Source organism: Protopterus annectens, chromosome 5.part0, assembly GCF_019279795.1.
Source record: "Protopterus annectens isolate FY-2018-M chromosome 5.part0, PAN1.0, whole genome shotgun sequence".
Taxonomy (NCBI): Eukaryota; Metazoa; Chordata; order Ceratodontiformes; family Protopteridae; genus Protopterus; species Protopterus annectens.
In genome coordinates this window covers 1,983,344,393-1,983,361,501 of record NC_056735.1, presented here as the reverse complement: position 1 = coordinate 1,983,361,501, position 17,109 = coordinate 1,983,344,393, and the positions used below count along the sequence as shown (strand labels likewise).

Here is a 17,109-nt window from a genome sequence, read left to right as displayed (position 1 = left end):
CTTTCACTATCATTTCTCTTAACAATACCATTATTTCAACTGAACCTCACACTAAGCTGCTTGGAGTAATCATTGATGACCAACTTAAATTTACCTACCATGTACAGTACTTTATAAAGAAAACCCACCAAAAGCTTGGCCTACTTTATAGAAATAAGAAGTTCCTTACCCCTAACTCTAGACTGTCTCTTGCCCAGGCCTTTTTGCTTCCCAACCTCCAAGTCCTAACTAATTTACAGGCCTCTCTTCTAACTAAGTTAGAAAGTACATATAAGAAAGTTGCCAGAATTGATGCTAACATGCTACCTAAATCTCATCACTGCCTTGCTCTTCAGAATCTTAACTGGTTAGAATTTCCTAACCAGCTCAGCTACTCTCAACTTCTTATAATCCAACCGTCCTTAATACACCCTCTTCTTGTCCCAGTCTGTCTTCTCTTGTCTCTCTTTATAATCCACCTCACCTCCTTAGAAGTGCTGATCAATGTCTTTTACAGATTTACAAGCCAAAAAAAACATATGGACAAAACCTTTACTTCTACCTCCCAGCTCTTTTATGAATAAGCTTCCTTTGGCTCTTAAAAATATCACTCATGGCCAAGCCTTTAAAACAGCTCTCCGACAATACCTACTTAGCTCTTGGAAATGTCAGTGAACCACCCCCACCTAAACATTTCTTCTTCCCCATTCTTTCCTTTCCCTCCTGTTTCCCCCCCTCCCTCATTTTTCTTTTCATTTCCTTTTTTTCTCTACTAACATCCAACCTCCTCCTCACTTTCCGTGTGTTATAAACTTTTTCTACTACTACTCTCCCTGTCTCCTCCTACTCTTGCCCATTCATCTTTTTCTTTTTCTTCCCTTTTCTCCTTAATCAATCCATCTCCCTATCCTAAGTCATATTCTCTATTAACTAATTCTTAACTTTCCTGTTTGTGCCCCTGCTCTAACCCATTTCTCCATTATCCCTTTATTCTATTTAATTTTCTTCCTCACTAATATTTCTTCTCTATCCATAATTTGTCTTCCTTACTTCCTCTGAAATAATTTCTACATCTCTGATACTAAGTACTAACTTAGTCATCTGTATTTTGAATATCTTGCCTTTCTACCTGTACTGGAAAGCCCCTTTTGCTTCCTGATTTAATATTTGACATCTGGAGCACTATTAGTCGTTAGTTTTGCTAATGTTAAATTTGCACTTTTTGTTACTGAAATACCTACCTGTTGTATTACTTATTGTTTAAATTGCTCTTTAAGATTTTCTCCCTGGGCCTCTGATACAAAGGGGCTCTTGCCCAGTCGGATATCCCAGTCAACAAATAACAAATAAATAAATAAATAAAATAAAACCTTGTCATAATTCAGCTAATAATAAAAAAAAAATTTGACTTAACATTTTGAGGCATTGTTCCCACTTGTATACTGATGTATGTTCATTGTACGTAACTGTTTTCATCATTAGCTACATAACTACTCATTCTTACCGATATCTTTTATTACTTTACACTTTCTAGTACCCTTCTGTAATTGTCAGCTGTTGTTTTTTTCTGATGTTCTACTACTTTACCAGTTTTATGTCAGCTTAGTAAATCATATTTTTATAAATTTAAATTGAACGTCTTCATGTCTCTGTGGCATGCTTTAAGGAGTCAGGATAGTGGATGAAAGAGGTCAGTCTGACCAGTACATCTACCCGGTTAACAAATTGAAAGAAAAAAATAAAATAAAATAAGAGATTACCTGCTGGGGGGCATAAATCCATTTTTGATAATGAGTGTTTATGAATATTTCATTGGGCTGTGGTCAGAGAAGAGAAAGGAATGAAGCTTCACTGTATTTAAGGGAAGAGAACACTACAGTGTTGATGAGCGGAGCAGTTTTTACACATGCCATTTTGGACACTTAGTAGTTGTCAATGTAATGTCAGTACACTACTAGCTAAAAGACTGGCATGTTGGCATCGGGCACAGTCTTGTTATGCTCTCAAATGACATACTTTCCAGTTTAAAGAGCTAGAAGAGACTTGAGATGTGGAGTGTACATGAATTAATCTGTTTGTTAACAGTAGCTATTAGATCATGGAGTTATATCTGAATGTTCTGAGAACAAATTTTTAGCATAGGTCCATGGTGTGCATCATATTGTCAGGTGGCATTGCCACTCATCAAGATAATTTCAATTCTTTCTTTCTTTTTTCTATATTATTGTTGTTGTCATAGATTACCACATTTAGCTATGTATCCATTGTAGATATATTTGAAGAAATGGGTTTTAAAGATGTATCGTGTTTAGCTCTACCAAATGTCTGAAGAGCCATTGTATTTAGTAGTACAATATCTAGTATAGAGCCATTGTGTTTAATGTTATACAATATCTGACGAGCCATTGTGTTTAATACTACACAGTATCTGCAGAGCTATTGTGTTTAGTGCCACGCAATATCTGAAGAGCCACTGTTTCTTCGTATGGCCCCCTTTTGGGGATTACTGGAGATTCAAAACAAGTCAAAATAATTTGAAGAAAATATTCTGTGTTCAGGAAGGACTTGCTGTAGATGCAGCAGGTAACAGTCAATCAAAACTCAGGCAACAGAGTTAAATGAAAAGCAGTACTGTGAACTTATTTACAAGAAATATAAGTTTATAAATGTATATTGCTAGAGATGACAAGTAGATAAAGACATCAAGATCTCAAACAAGGTTCCTTTTTATTTTTAAAAACAAGAATATAACTCTTAAGTACCGCAGAAATAGTGAGCCTAGAGTTACATGAATATGTAGTCAGGAAATGGATTTTAAGAACCTTGTCTTGGATTCAGCAGTGTCTTTCTTGTCAAATTCACAACATAATGGCTACTTCACTACTTCATTGAATGCTATTATGTTATCATAACTGTGATGTTGCATGTTTTACAGTTATCATTCATATAGTCAACAGAAGATGGTAAAGGAAGTAAATTGTATATCTGATGTGAGAGATGACATTAGACCTTGCAAAACAGATGGTGTACTGATTAGCACACTTGGAATAAGAAAGTATACCTCTAAAGATCTCAGGGCTCATCTCAAAAATGCTTCCATTTGCTGCAAGCTTTATATATATCATCTTTGTTTTTTTTTTCTGTTCCTATTGGTAGTATATAGAGTGATGCAGATGATATCAAAGATTTCTTTGTCATCTGCATGGTTCTGCTTTTCATGCATTTAGTCCAATGAATGCACCAAGATTTAGTGGATGTATTTTATAGCTTTTCACCATTTCAGAGTGGTTCTACTGCAAGCTCCCAACTCCCATGTGCCAGGGACTCAGATATCTGTCTGGCTTTCACAGCATCTTCTCATGCTCAAACCTGACTATCTGTTTGAGTGAGATGCAGCAGCCACATGGACAGAGGGAAGCTGCTGCATCTTGCCCATACAAAATAGCCAAATTTGGTGATTGTGGGATGTAGCTTTAGGAAGGGGAAATCTTTAGGGTTAGGGAGTGGGAGGGGAGTTTAGGGTTTGGGAATGATTGGAGAATTTAAGTTTAAGAAGTGGGGCATTTAAGGTTAGGGCCTTGATAGGAGTTTTACAGTTAGACTTAGAGTTCTTCTAGGATTGTGCAGTTCAGTGGGGTCAGGTGGTGGAAGGGCTAAGGCAATTAACTAGGATAAGGCTAGTGGGAGCTAGGTACTTTCCAGTTAGAACAAGTGCCTGTGAGCAAGTATGTTGTGGCTACTAACCTGTAAGCACTTGTAGCAGACCCTTTCATATCAGTAAATATATTACAGTTGTTCTTATTTATGAAATACTGTACTTATGAAAGAGAGAAAGCTAAAACAGATTCCCAAGAGAGAAAGCTGTAATGGATTCCTACTTACATGTTGATGTAAAACTCTGCATTATTGTTAAACGAGAAACTTACGCTCAGTTGCCATTTATTTGTAATGCAGCAAAGTTAACATGTGCACAGTATTCTTGGTAGTCTAAAACATCACGTCTAAATAGTCTGTTTCTTTTTAATGGCAGAATGTAAATAAAATAATGACATAGTTTAACAGTTTTTCCTGTTAATACAAAGAACTGTTCTCTCAAGTTGATTTCAATGATATAAAGATTAATAGACAGATGTGAAGGCTGTATGTATGATGCATCTGCATGTTTTTGTATATTCTTTATAGGTAGCAGTGATGGATCTTGGGATAAAGAAAAACTTCAGTCTCCCTCTAACCATGGATCACAGACCACTACTCATGCTAATCTGACTGGACAACATAACCTGCCAGTGAATCATCCCCTTAACCATCTCCAGCAAAACCATCTTCTACCTAATGGTACGCATACTCAACATTAAGTAATTTGAGTAGTAATTTAGTGAAAAATGAGTCCTTCTTGATTAGAATTGCTTTTTTTTTTTTACGTGATGCATTATTAAACTCCATGTGAAGATACAGTGTTTATTCATAAATAAAAATAAACCAGCTCTGTTGGCTTAGAGGGATAAAATCCTGGCTATAACCCAGGTGACATGCATTTGATTAGAGACTGGTATCATGGGAGAAATAACAAGGCATAGGCTGCTTTCAACTGCTTGGGGATTGGAATGGGCTATGCATGCTGGAGATATTTCCCTGATAACAGATTCTCTATGAAGACTAGTGGCTGTCAAGACACCAGTTCAATGTAGGGGTGGAGATTATGAAATGTTACTTGTGGAAATGGGTGGCATTCCTTCTTTGGGCATATTACACGTACCACCCCTTGAACCATGGCATATATGCAAAGTGTTTGTACGGGCATACCATAAAGTGAAGCTATCCTTTTTGAGCAGCTGTGGTTTCTATCAGGTCTTTTCTCCTTTCATGACACCTGCTGTGGCAGTATAGGGTGGACTGGCAACATTAGGCTGGTGAGGTTAAATGTAAACAGGATTAAGAAAGTGAATCATAGACATGATTCAGAAATTAAGGAGAACCACACTGCCACAGAAGTCTAAGAGCAACCCACATCAAGAAAGAAAGGAAGGTACAGTTTGTTACTTACCTTTAATTTTGTAATCACAAATGCCTATAAATAAATAAACTTAAAACTGCCTACACATAATCACCTGTTCTGAAACCAAAATATGATGTTTTGCCATTTTGAAAACTGTGAATGCTGTAACTATAACACTAAGAATGGAGAAAAACAGACTTTATATGCAGAATGCTTTGTTTTTTTAAATGTCTTCATACTTAACTATTCATATTTGTAGTTAACTTATTTAACTAGAGGTTAAAGCTAAGTATTAAGTACATAAACATCTACTAAAGAAAATTTTGAAGAAAGCAGCTATAAAATGTATTTGACTGCCATTATAAAAAACAGAAAATGTTTCCCTTTCCAGGATTGGAACTTCCTTTCATGATGATGCCACACCCTCTGATTCCTGTCAGCCTACCTCCCGCATCTGTTACTATGGCAATGAGCCAGATGAATCATCTTACTACAATTGCTAATATGGCAGCAGCAGCACAAGTGCAGAGTCCACTTCCCAGAGTCGAGACTTCGGTTATAAAGGTACGTTCTTATTCATGTGCAAACACCTGTGTTCCACATTCATACATAAACCTATAACAGTAGGAGAAGAGAAGTGTTACATGTATATTTTATAGTACCCTGATTTATATACCAAGCAGATTAGACTTCCCTGCTTTGATTACATCACTTCAGGCTGCATAATCACACAGTGTTTGATCGTAGAGTATTTATTTCTACTTTAGTATTACTTTCTGTCTACAAAATTAATAGCAATCCTCATTATTAAAATATTTTCAGTTTCCAGAAATATTTACATATTGGAGGCAAACAGCACAAAAACAAATGGCAGTCCAACCTTGGTATACAATGCATTAACTAGTTATATGGCAAAAGTGAAAAGGAAACCAGTATCACAACTGCTTATCCCACTAACAGCTTGTAACTTCCCATAATGTTTCTTACTAGAAGTAAATGGTAGCATGTCCTAGCAAAAAATGTATGCCAGTTCTAATCCTAAATGTCTATTACTAACAGAACTATGTACATCTTATCCAGAAGGTTGTATTTATGAAGTCTTGCAGGAAGAAACTCCATGAAAATAACAATAACTGGATAGTGCATATGCACAGAACATCTGAGAAAGACACTGACATCCTGTTAGACAGTTTGGAGTTTATTTAAAGGCAATATTTTAATAAAGTAATAAATGAAATCCTCTTATAAGGCACATATCATATCTTAAAAGTTGTAAACTGGGCTTATACAAAGATGTCTTAACATTATTAATATTTAGGATGTGAGTATAATCGTCTGTGTGATTTAAGGGAGTGCTTTCCAATGGCAAAATCATCGTGTTTTTAACTGAAGGTATTCACAGAACATCTTTTCTGTGTAAGCCAATAAGGTACGTAGTTTATACTTGAATAAAAACACAAATTTATATTTCCTAATGTAGAAAAGATATTAGCAAGGTAAGTACTGAGATTTAAGATGTTCTACAATTGTATAGCAGTGGCTAGTTTAATTTGGAAGCTAATCAGAAGCACCTGGGAATAGAGCCCTGCCATTTTAGCTTTTGGTTATGTCTATTGTGGAAAAGCAGATTGTTTCAGGCTAAGAATATAGAGGATTGTGAGGATGGGATCATTGTCTCCTGCTTGGATGGTCAGTAACTCATTTATAGTCCCAAGGAGGGATTAGAATTATTTTCTTTGTTGTTAGTTAGTTAGTTAACTAGTTAGTTAGTTAGTTAGTTTGTCTTGGATCCTCCTATAGGATTTTTAACCACCACATAAAATATGAAGGCTCTGAAGATTTTAGATCCATATTTTCTTCATGCATTGTGGTTTTGTATCAACCATAGTGAACTTTCCTCACATCCTGGCACAGTAGGGTACTTCAGAATGTTGTAGCATTTTCTAGTCATAGGATTGATCGTTCTATAGGGTTTGACGTTTCATTTATTTTATTTATTTATTTATTTAAAGTTTGTTTACTGGGATAGTCCATTGGGACGGGAAGAGCCCATTTTCAATGGAGTCCCAGGGAGAAAAGCTCCATAAAGAATTTTATACACTGTAAACAAAATGATTATCAATTAAGTAATAAAGTAATACATAGTAGTAAAATTGCAGTTTACAGTAGAATTTAAAAAAAAAAAAGAGTTGTTTCTGTCACTATCAGCAAGAACATTCTTTGTATACACTTATTTATTTTTTTAATTATTTATTTGGACTTCTCTTTAAACCTTAGATGCACTACAACCGTACTAGGCAGTTAGGAATTTTTGCAGACTGAAATGGGGTACGATGACAGAACTAATCAAGCAACAAAACATTATTTTTAAATTAATTTTCAGGGCTTCCCAGGGTTTAATCCTAGTTGATTCTTTGAACTTGTATGCTTGGGAGAATTTAGCCGGGAAATGACAGAGGCTTATGAAGTTATCAATTAAGATATTAAGTTGTTCATTTAGAGAATAGAGTATAGAGATCTTAACAAAGAATGGTCTTGTGGAATGAAGCTTGCATGAGTAATATGCTATGCTACTACTACAAAAAGTAATGCATCTTGTAGCTCTAAAGGCCTTTTTTAATTTTGCTAAAATATAACTGGTCTCATTTCCTGCAATTATATGGTTTATATCAGAATTGTTGAACTAGTAAATTGATTAGCATTAGATCTGCTTTTACTTAACCCAGAGATGGAAGTTTATAAACTGACCTGTAAGGAACAGTTGGAGCCTTGTTGTGAAAATTAATGCAGGGTAGAAGAACTGAATGGCATCTAAACTACTCATGAGTTAGGCACTCTGAAGCTTTCAGATTCTCCTGGCTTCCTTCCTTAAAACATGAAGGTAGTCAATAAAGTAAACTCCAGTAGTAGGAATACATTTTCAGACCAATATACATTTGATCTCCAACAGTGGAAGTATATGCATTAGAAAAATAAAAATTAAAGAAAAACTAGTGCTTACAGTTGGATCAGAATGTTATTTGTTCTAGTGTGGCTGATAGAAGAACATTGTGTTAATATTGTGGCAGCACTAAATCTAATGTACACAGAGAACCATGGATGAGCTTTAAATGCACTGCAGCACATGGCTTATGCAAGGAGTGGGTAGCTAAAATAAGAACTATAGCCTTCTGCATGTGTGAAGCGATAAAATAAATACAACAGATATATATGGCTGGGAGCACTGTGTGTCACTAAAAATGGGAATAATCCTCATAATCACAATGTAGGTAACACATCTTTATGTGGAGGAGAAGGACAAATTTTCATCCATCCATCCGTCTACAACCCCTTTTTCTCAGTTTTGCATATGGGGTGGGGGTGTCATATCAACAGTGACAATCATCTAGAGCCATGACCACCGAGTGGCTAGCACTGACATTGCTGTTCTCCCATACCACACATTCACACAACACTCACACCTGTGGCCAGTGTAGAGTGTCCAGTCCACCTACTGCATGTCTTTGGAATGTGGGAGGAAACCCACATGAACACAGGGAGGACTTGCAGACTCCACACAGAAGGCACCCCAGCTGAGAATCAATCCAGAGATGGCAACACTGTCTGCTGCACCACAGAAATAAGGTACTATTAATGGGTGCGTTAAGTAATCCAAGTGTGAATTGCATTACTTAACTTGCAGTCAATGTCATATCTGTCAGTAGAGAAATCACTGATGGCCTCTAAATTGCAGTGTTCAGACAACTACTAGTGCAGCTGACTCAGGAAAGGGCAGCCTGGTCTTAATGAGCTCAGATGAAGAAAGAGAACATTTGAGACCTGAAAAAAGCCAACGATAAAGTGAATAATCACAAAATGTGGTGTGGCACTGGTGCAAGTACAGCTTCATGGCAATCAAAAACACAGGGGTGCAGACTTCAGATGACATACTTTGGAAAAAATGACACAGTACATCATGAAGGCTCGTCTTCTTCTTCTTTCGGCTTTTTCCCGGTTAGGGGTCGCTACAGCGGATCACCTGTCCGCTAATGATTGTCAGTGGAGTTTTACAGTGTCGAGTTGCCAGCCCGATGCCCAACCTTCCACAGAAGGCACACACACACATGCACTCACACCTAGGGGCAATTTAGAGTGTCCAATCCACCTGTAGCATGTCTTTGGGATGTGGGAGGAAACCGGAGCACCCGGAGGAAACCCACGCGACCACAGGGAGGACATGCAGACTCCGCACAGAAGGCACCCCAGCTGAGGATCGAACCGGAGAACCTCTTGCTGTGAGGTGACAATGCTAACTACTGCACCACTATGGCCGCTAAATAGTAAATATGAACATAGGGTGTAAGAAATGAAAGGGTACCTCAAAACTGCCTTCACAAAACCATACACCTGTGTGTGAAACTAGTAAGTAGATGTAAAATGGAAACAAACCAAACAGAATAGAATGTGGAAAAATAGAACAGATTAGAATAAAATGGTCTCACCAGACTATAAAGAAACATGATGATCAGCAGATGCTGTGTAGTGTTGTAAAGGAAAACATTAAGTAAAGTTGCATTAAAGCATGTTTAAGAAGCAGGAGCAAGAAGTAACTGTAAAAATAAGGGTGCCAGTTAGAAAAAAGTTTCATCAGATTATTTATGTGTGTCAGGAAAGATCGTTCCAAAGTATAAAACTGGGAATGCTGCTTTTTTACTTGTGAATAATGTCTGTATAAGAGTACAACCAGTGAATTTTGTGAATATTAAGATTAATGAGGATTTACTTCTGTGTAGCAAGTGAGAAAATGCATCTAGATTAAAGACGTTTAAAGTACAGTAACAACTGGGCATCTCTGTGATGGGTAGTAGTGTTAACCTGTTAGGGCTGGTGTAAGTCTAAACTTAGGAGAATAAAGCATAGGCCTGAATAGGTGTTTTTTGAAGAATTTGTTGCTTATGGTCACTGGCACCTTAGGATGAAGCAAATATAGGCATCTTAGTTTCCTGTTCAGTAGAACTGTATTCATTTCAAACTAGGTGTAAGTTCTAATTAGTCAAATAACAGCCTTCTTGTAGTATAAGAAGATTTCTGCTGTTTGCTTATTTTTGTTTGCTTTCTGTTATCAGTGGTTGAGAAAGCGAGAGAGACAGGGAGTCATAGTTACTTTCGTCAGCAAGATTGCTAAAGATGCTAATGGGCATCCAATCACTTCTAAGGTTATGCTTAGTTATCTCCATAAAATCAAATGAGGCACCTACCATCGAAATGAAATGATAGCCAAGAAAACAGGTTGAGTACATGTATCTTTAATCAAGATAACTATCAAATCAATTTAAAGTACCCTACAATGTATATACCTCTAAATCCAATCTAAATTGACTTGAAATAGGTCTTGTGTAAACCAATGAAAAAAAAAACACACTAGTTAGCTTACCAGCATCTATGTTACCTTAAATGGTGCCTGTGATAGACGAAAATGCTATGGTAGCATTATATAATTCTCTGAAAGTAGACTTTTCTTATGACATCAATTGTGATTTGTGTGAAGATATTGATTAATTTGTCCAGAAACTGTAGTTCTGAGTATTTTCAAGAGAGAAGCATTATACACACAGGTTGATAATTCACAGGTTCACTGCTATCACCTGCTGTATATATAATGGCATCATGAAGAATGACTTTAAACTGGCTAGAAAAAAGCTAAAGGTAGCTTATAGAATAAGTATGTGTTATACTGAATAGCAGAGCAACATAGCTTCACAAAATGAATTTCAAGTCCGTAGCATCCAGATACTTGCATGTCGGGTAGATTTCTTACCTTCTTATAGTGTCAGTGAGTGAACAAATAATTATACACAAAATGGCTAAAATTAATTATGCAGGTGAACAGAAATGTGCATGTCAGAATTTGAACTACATTTATGACTTTTGAATACAGTATTTGTAAAAGACTTTTCAGTACATTTGTTATTGCAATAAATGATAATTTCTGTATCAACAATTTATTTTGAACTGTTTATATGAAAACCACTGCTTATTTTGTAAGTTGAACAAATTATGTTAATGTTTCATATTATTTTCTGGCGGTAGCAGTAAATGTTGGTACTTCAGTAAAATAATAGATGGAGTAATGACAGCTGGCAATTCCAGTTAGCAACAGTCTGGTTAAAATCTAACCAGCAAAATTAAAAATCCTGCTTCTGAAGAGGGTTTTACCCCTGTAAGTCTACTCCTGTGTCATGGGCGGCTGCAGTGGTGCAGCGGTTAGCGTTGCCGCCTCACAGCAAGAGGTTCTCTGGTTCATTCCTCAGTAGGGGTGCTTTCTGTGTGGAGTCTGCATGTCTTCCCTGTGGTCACTTGGGTTTCCTCCGGGTCCCGCGGTTTCCTCCCACATCCAAAAGACATGCTGTAGGTGGATTAGACACTCTAAATTGGCCCTAGGTGTGAGTGTGTGCATTTGTGTGCCTTCTTTGGAAGGTTGGGCATCGGGCTGGCAACTCGACACCGTAAAACTCCACTGCCAATCATGAGCAGACAGGTGATCCGCTGTGGCGACCTCTAACCAGGAAAAGCCAAAAGAAGAAGATGTCTACTTCTGTGTCATCCTAATACCATAATAGGCCATGGCCTCATACACACCATAAATAGAATCCAGAGTTGTACAGCAGTCTGAAAAGAAACTCAAAAGCTAAGATTTCGGGTAACTTGCAGTCAATTAACAAAAAGTAACCACTTCCCAGATGTCCTGCAGACAGACTTTAAAATCAGTGCATTGTTTTAGTCTAAGAAACTTGTTTGAATAGATAAGGTTTCAGAGAACTTACAGTGAGGTGTCAAAAAAGTAACTACATCATAGAGATTGTGCAGTCAGACTGGAAAATAAGTGCATTGGTTCATTCTGTTTTCTGTTTGTTTTACTTCAATCCCAAAGGAAAATGCTTTGAATTTGTTCTTCTTTTGTCAAATAAGCAACAGTGGTTATAAACAAATGGTGGCCCTATTCTTTTGTTGTAGTTTTTTTGTAATTATATGTTTATTAAAATTGTAAGTGGGGTTGTATGAGAAAAGTCAGAATATCAAATGTCTGAACATATCTTAAGTATTATATCTTCCTGTCGGCCAAGAAATATTGAATATATCAACCATTTAAACACAATTCAGTAAAAAGGAAGGTATTCAAAGTAAAACCAAACCAAGTGACAAGCTATAGTGCTAACCAAGAAAATGTAGCAGTGCACAAAAATGGACAGTGAACACAGCATTAATTGTAAAATCAAACCTTATATTTCATATTTTATGCCATTTTAGTCCTGAAGAAGGACTGAGAATATATCAAGTAATTAAAGTTTTCATTTCATTATAGTTAGTCCAAATAATATACCTCTCCTGTGTAGTTCGGAGTAATGAAGCAGTACAAATAGCCATTTAATATTGTTTGATTCTGGTATATGATCACCACATTTCAGGTGCTTTGATAAAGTGTTATAGAAATGACAAACATCTTGATATAATATAGTGCCATAAGCTGCTGGTATAATTTAAATATGAAGTAAACTGTTAGTGTTCATTACCAGGAATGTGTTTGTATTACAATGTTTGAGTTTTTTTGTATGATATATCTGAAGGCTCATTAAAGAGATAGCAAATAACTTGTTTCTTTAGAAATAGGATGTTAATGTGAAATAAAACTGAATGATTTCATTCCAGTGTAACCTGCCTCTTGACTTTAGGAACGTGTACCAGACAGCCCATCCCCAGCGCCATCACTTGAAGATAACAGAAGACCTGGAAGCCGTCCATCATCTCATCGAAGCAGTAGCGTATCCAGTTCTCCCGCACGAACAGAGAGCTCTTCAGATCGAGTCCGTAAGTGCGCCCAGGCAGCAATGATCTCATGTGTTCGTATGATCTCTGTAAACAAAGAGCAGTTGCAATTGATAATGTATGACTTAATAAACATATTCCACAAAATTTGTGCATTAATGCTCAGAATGATGGTGAAGCTAGGATTTTAGCTTTCATTTACTTGCATTATTTTAATCTGTATGACAGCCAGTGATTATTTTGTCATTCTGACTCAGATGGCATTTATCATTTGTTCAAGAGTGCTAGGCAGAATTTGTGGCAGGATTTTTGAAATAATACAGAGTTGTTTACTTTGAAATATGGCGAAGAATGTCACAAAATGAGGGTGCCATGGGGAACAGTGCTGCAGTGATGCATGAAGATGTTACACAGCAAGTAAAATGTATTAAAACTTTGATCACAGATACAACATTCCATCATATCAAACAGAGGTAGGAATACAGTCTGTCATGGTCTACATCAGGAAGAAATCTAATCCAGAGGAAAACATACTGTTTTGTGGGATGCAGAGAAATACAACATGGGCACAAAGACATGAATGTCAGTAAATGTAATAGAAGCATGGAAGATAAACAGAAAATTATACACCAAACTCAGAAAGTTGTAGCCAGTTCACTTTACAGACTGATATAGCCCTAAAACTATGTGAAACACTCCAGACCCAGAATCAAGTGCTGCCATGGGTCCGGAAGGGGAGCAAGTTCAAACAGTCAGAATGTCGGTATTCGGTATGACAACATTCACAATGGTGGGTTCGCACAGCTCATCTTTACCTTGGCAGTATCTTGCACAAAATAGTAAACATATGTATATAAACACACACACACAAACACACAAGCATCATACTTTCCACCATTTGCAGGCTGTGTAGGTTGATGCATTCCCCCTCACTCTGCACAGATTGCTGCCATTGAAATGCATAGGTGTTCCATGACACCTTTTAGGACTTGAACTTTTAGAAATGTCAAATGCTTAAGGCATCCAATACTACACTGCAGCTCTGGGTACTTAGAACTGGTCAGCCTTGTCTGTCTGTGGTAAGGAAATCTTGCCATAAAGTAATATATTTAGCTCACTGCACCTTTTCTCAAACATGTATGCTGTAAGCTTTAGAAGACTGTGTTGGAACCAGTCAGTCCTGGGAACTATGTGCTCTTGTAATCACAGCCTGAAAGAAACATAGTTATACAATCTTGTGTTTTATTAACTGTAAAGTCAGCCTAGTATCATAGTATTACAGAAGCAGGCTTTTACCATCAACTTAAGTTGTGACAAATGTACATTAGAGCAAATGTTATAGTAATATCTCAGTGCCAGGCAGTACTAAAGGAGTTAAGGTTATCATTTCACCTGGGATTGGTTCAGACTTTATTTATGGTGAGGAGGGAATTATTAAACGCATCTGCTAAAGGTGTACACTACAAACCATAGATAACTCTTAACAGCTCAAAAAGTGCTGTGAGTCAGCACAAGAACCTTCAGTTTTTTCAGTTGTTACAAAAAAGTTTATAAGTGTGAAAAAAGTGGACCTGAGGTAGCTGGTTTTGGTCTTAAACTGGTAGTGGTACTGGAACACAACAATTTTTTTTTGTTTGTTTCATAGTATGCGAATGGGGTGCAGCCATGTAAAAGATTTCTAACTCTCAGCAGGAGAACTTCACAATAGTTACTAATGTACTTTATGGCATTGTGCCATTACTAAAAGTCACAGAACAGGCTTTTGACAATGTGTTGTATTGTAACTAGTAGTTTTATTGATCCTGGAAGAAAATTATGCCATTCCTTTATAAAACGCATTAACCATCACTCCTGGGTGTGCTTCCTGGCTTAAGAGAAGCCTGTGACTTTTTTTTTAAAGTCATTCAAATAAATGATGCAACATTTCTCATCACTAGGCTTTAGCTATTAGGAAATGGAGTGCTTTTTCTTCTGAATTTGCTTGAACATTATTTTTAAAACTGTTTATATAATCTGTAGTTCCTTGATGTTCAGAAAAAGTCTGTAATTTTATGTGCATAAGGAGACTATTTAAATACAGAAAGAATGAAGTAAGATTTTTTTAGCTGATGATTTGATTACTAATGCTGTACTCCTTTCTATGTGTTTGTAAGTTTTCTTCTTTGCCAGTTTGAGATGTTAGTTGCTGACTTCATAAAGTTATAACTTCCAAGTTGCCATCAAGATCATCAGGATAGTGATGGCCTAAACATTTCTGCATATTATAATTTAATAAATGATACTTGGGATTATATAGATTGTCCCACCCAGATCCCTTACACTTGTCTGAGTTGCTTGATTTCCCTAACAGGATACTTCTTACAATTTATGTCTATAGTAAATTATGCCATTACTGTAGGATTCCATTGCTACACTTTAGTAATCGTCACCTTAATGATGTTCCACTTTTGCTAAGTACATTTCCCCTAGGATTCAGGAAGTGCTTCTCCACTCATGGAATTGCCAAATGCAGGTGATCAATTAGCATGCAAGAAAGAAATTGTGATTCAGAAACATGGCAAAGCTGCATTGAGAAACACCTCATTAGTTGCTCATGACTATGTCTGTGAGTTGAACAATGCACTGTCAGACCTGACCACGTTACTACTCTCCCTAGCAATACATGCATCACATTAGCAAAGGCACCCTACACATGCATACACATATCCACTCATTCACAAACAAGCCCCCCCACACTCGTTCACACTCACTGAAACATTCACCCTTCCCCCATATTCATGTTCCAACACACACAAACATAGACTTGACATCCCATACCTAATCCCTGTTGTGTAACCACACACACACACATACACACACACACACACACACACACACACACACACACACACACACACACACACACACACACACACACACACACATTCATTCTTGATACCCTTACAGACACTCACATATACATCCACACACACTGACAACTCCCCACCCCAATGGTTACACCTGTACTTACCTGCACAGAGAGTAGTCCCATAGATGTGTAAGAGTAAATAATGTCTTTTGATGTTTTTCTAGAAAAAAACATTAATTAGCCAATCCCCTGAATCATCCAGGCATAGTATATGGGAAGCTGTGAACATTTCCAGGGGAGAACAAATGGCTAATTTGGATTACAACATTAGCATGTCGCTTCCCAACCTAGACCTGTTTGACTAAGGTCCCCATCAGGGGAAAACTTCAGTGTTAGAGCAGTCTGAATCAGAAAGACCTGTTCTGATGCAGAAACCTTCCAAGATAAGGCTTCCACATCACTGTAAGCCTTTCTGAAATTCCCCCATTCATCTTTTGCAGAACTTTTCAAAAGAAACAAATTACTTCCTGTTAAAAGTTTGATATTTCAAGTTTTTAAACTCTAGACAATTAAAGTATCTATCTATATATATATATATATATATATATATATATATATATATATATATATATATATATATATATATATATAGATATAGAGAGAGAGAGAGAGAGAGTTTGTTATGTGCTATAGATCTTATGTTTTGTTTATGTATACTTGGTTTGTTGCTAGTGTTTTATTGCAGATTAAAATCTTTCCAATAAAAAATTATTTAAAAAAAAAAGATAATAGGGACACATTAGTTTTGTTAAGGCCATCCTCATCAATGTTTGTTTGTGTCTTTCAGCTTTTCCCGGTTAAGGGTTGCCACAGCGGAACCCCGGTCCGCTAATGATTGGCAGTAGAGTTTTACGTGCTGGCTTGCCGGGCCTAACACACAACCTTCAACGAAGGAATGCCAGTTGTAAAATTCTGCAGCAAAATTAATGAAAGTTTGTGGAATGTAAGTGGGTTAGTGAAAAAGAAACTGAGAGGCAGGCAAAGTGAGTATCGCAGTTCATTACATAAAGTCATATAAAACTAACGGTCCTGCCCAGAACCAGGTATCATGGGAAATTCCAGAAACAAACCATCCAAGTGGCAAACCACAATAATTAATTATACAGCAAAACAAAGAAACTCCTTAAATTATTTTACAGTAAAGATGATTGAAAAAATTATCAGGGGGCTGAGGCCAAATTAAAGATAGAGAAAAACTGTCGAGAAAGATTGAGTTAGAAAGTGGACCAAAGCAGGGCGTCCATTGTCACCACTGTTATTTGCAATAAATTAGAAGACATAGATGGGATAATGAAGAAAATAACATGTACCTTTATACAGCTGATGTGATGCCGGCATTGTCAAATTATATGGCAGATATGGAAAGACTGTGTGAAATATTAGGTATATTTGGTAAAAAATCCAGGTATAGAGAAAACACAGA

The 17,109-nt window shown here is 36.8% G+C and overlaps 1 protein-coding gene across 3 annotated transcripts in view; it reads left to right on the top strand.

Moving 5' to 3' along the window:
- The window catches only part of DACH1 (dachshund family transcription factor 1), a 1,758,683-nt gene that overhangs the window by 1,285,961 nt on the left and 455,613 nt on the right, over positions 1–17,109 (top strand). For all 3 annotated transcript variants that reach the window (XM_044071748.1, XM_044071747.1, XM_044071749.1), the window contains exons 4-6: positions 4,162–4,314; positions 5,367–5,539; positions 12,685–12,820. In XM_044071748.1, coding sequence (XP_043927683.1) covers positions 4,162–4,314; positions 5,367–5,539; positions 12,685–12,820 — 462 coding nt within the window. The remainder of the gene's footprint in view (positions 1–4,161; positions 4,315–5,366; positions 5,540–12,684; positions 12,821–17,109) is intronic.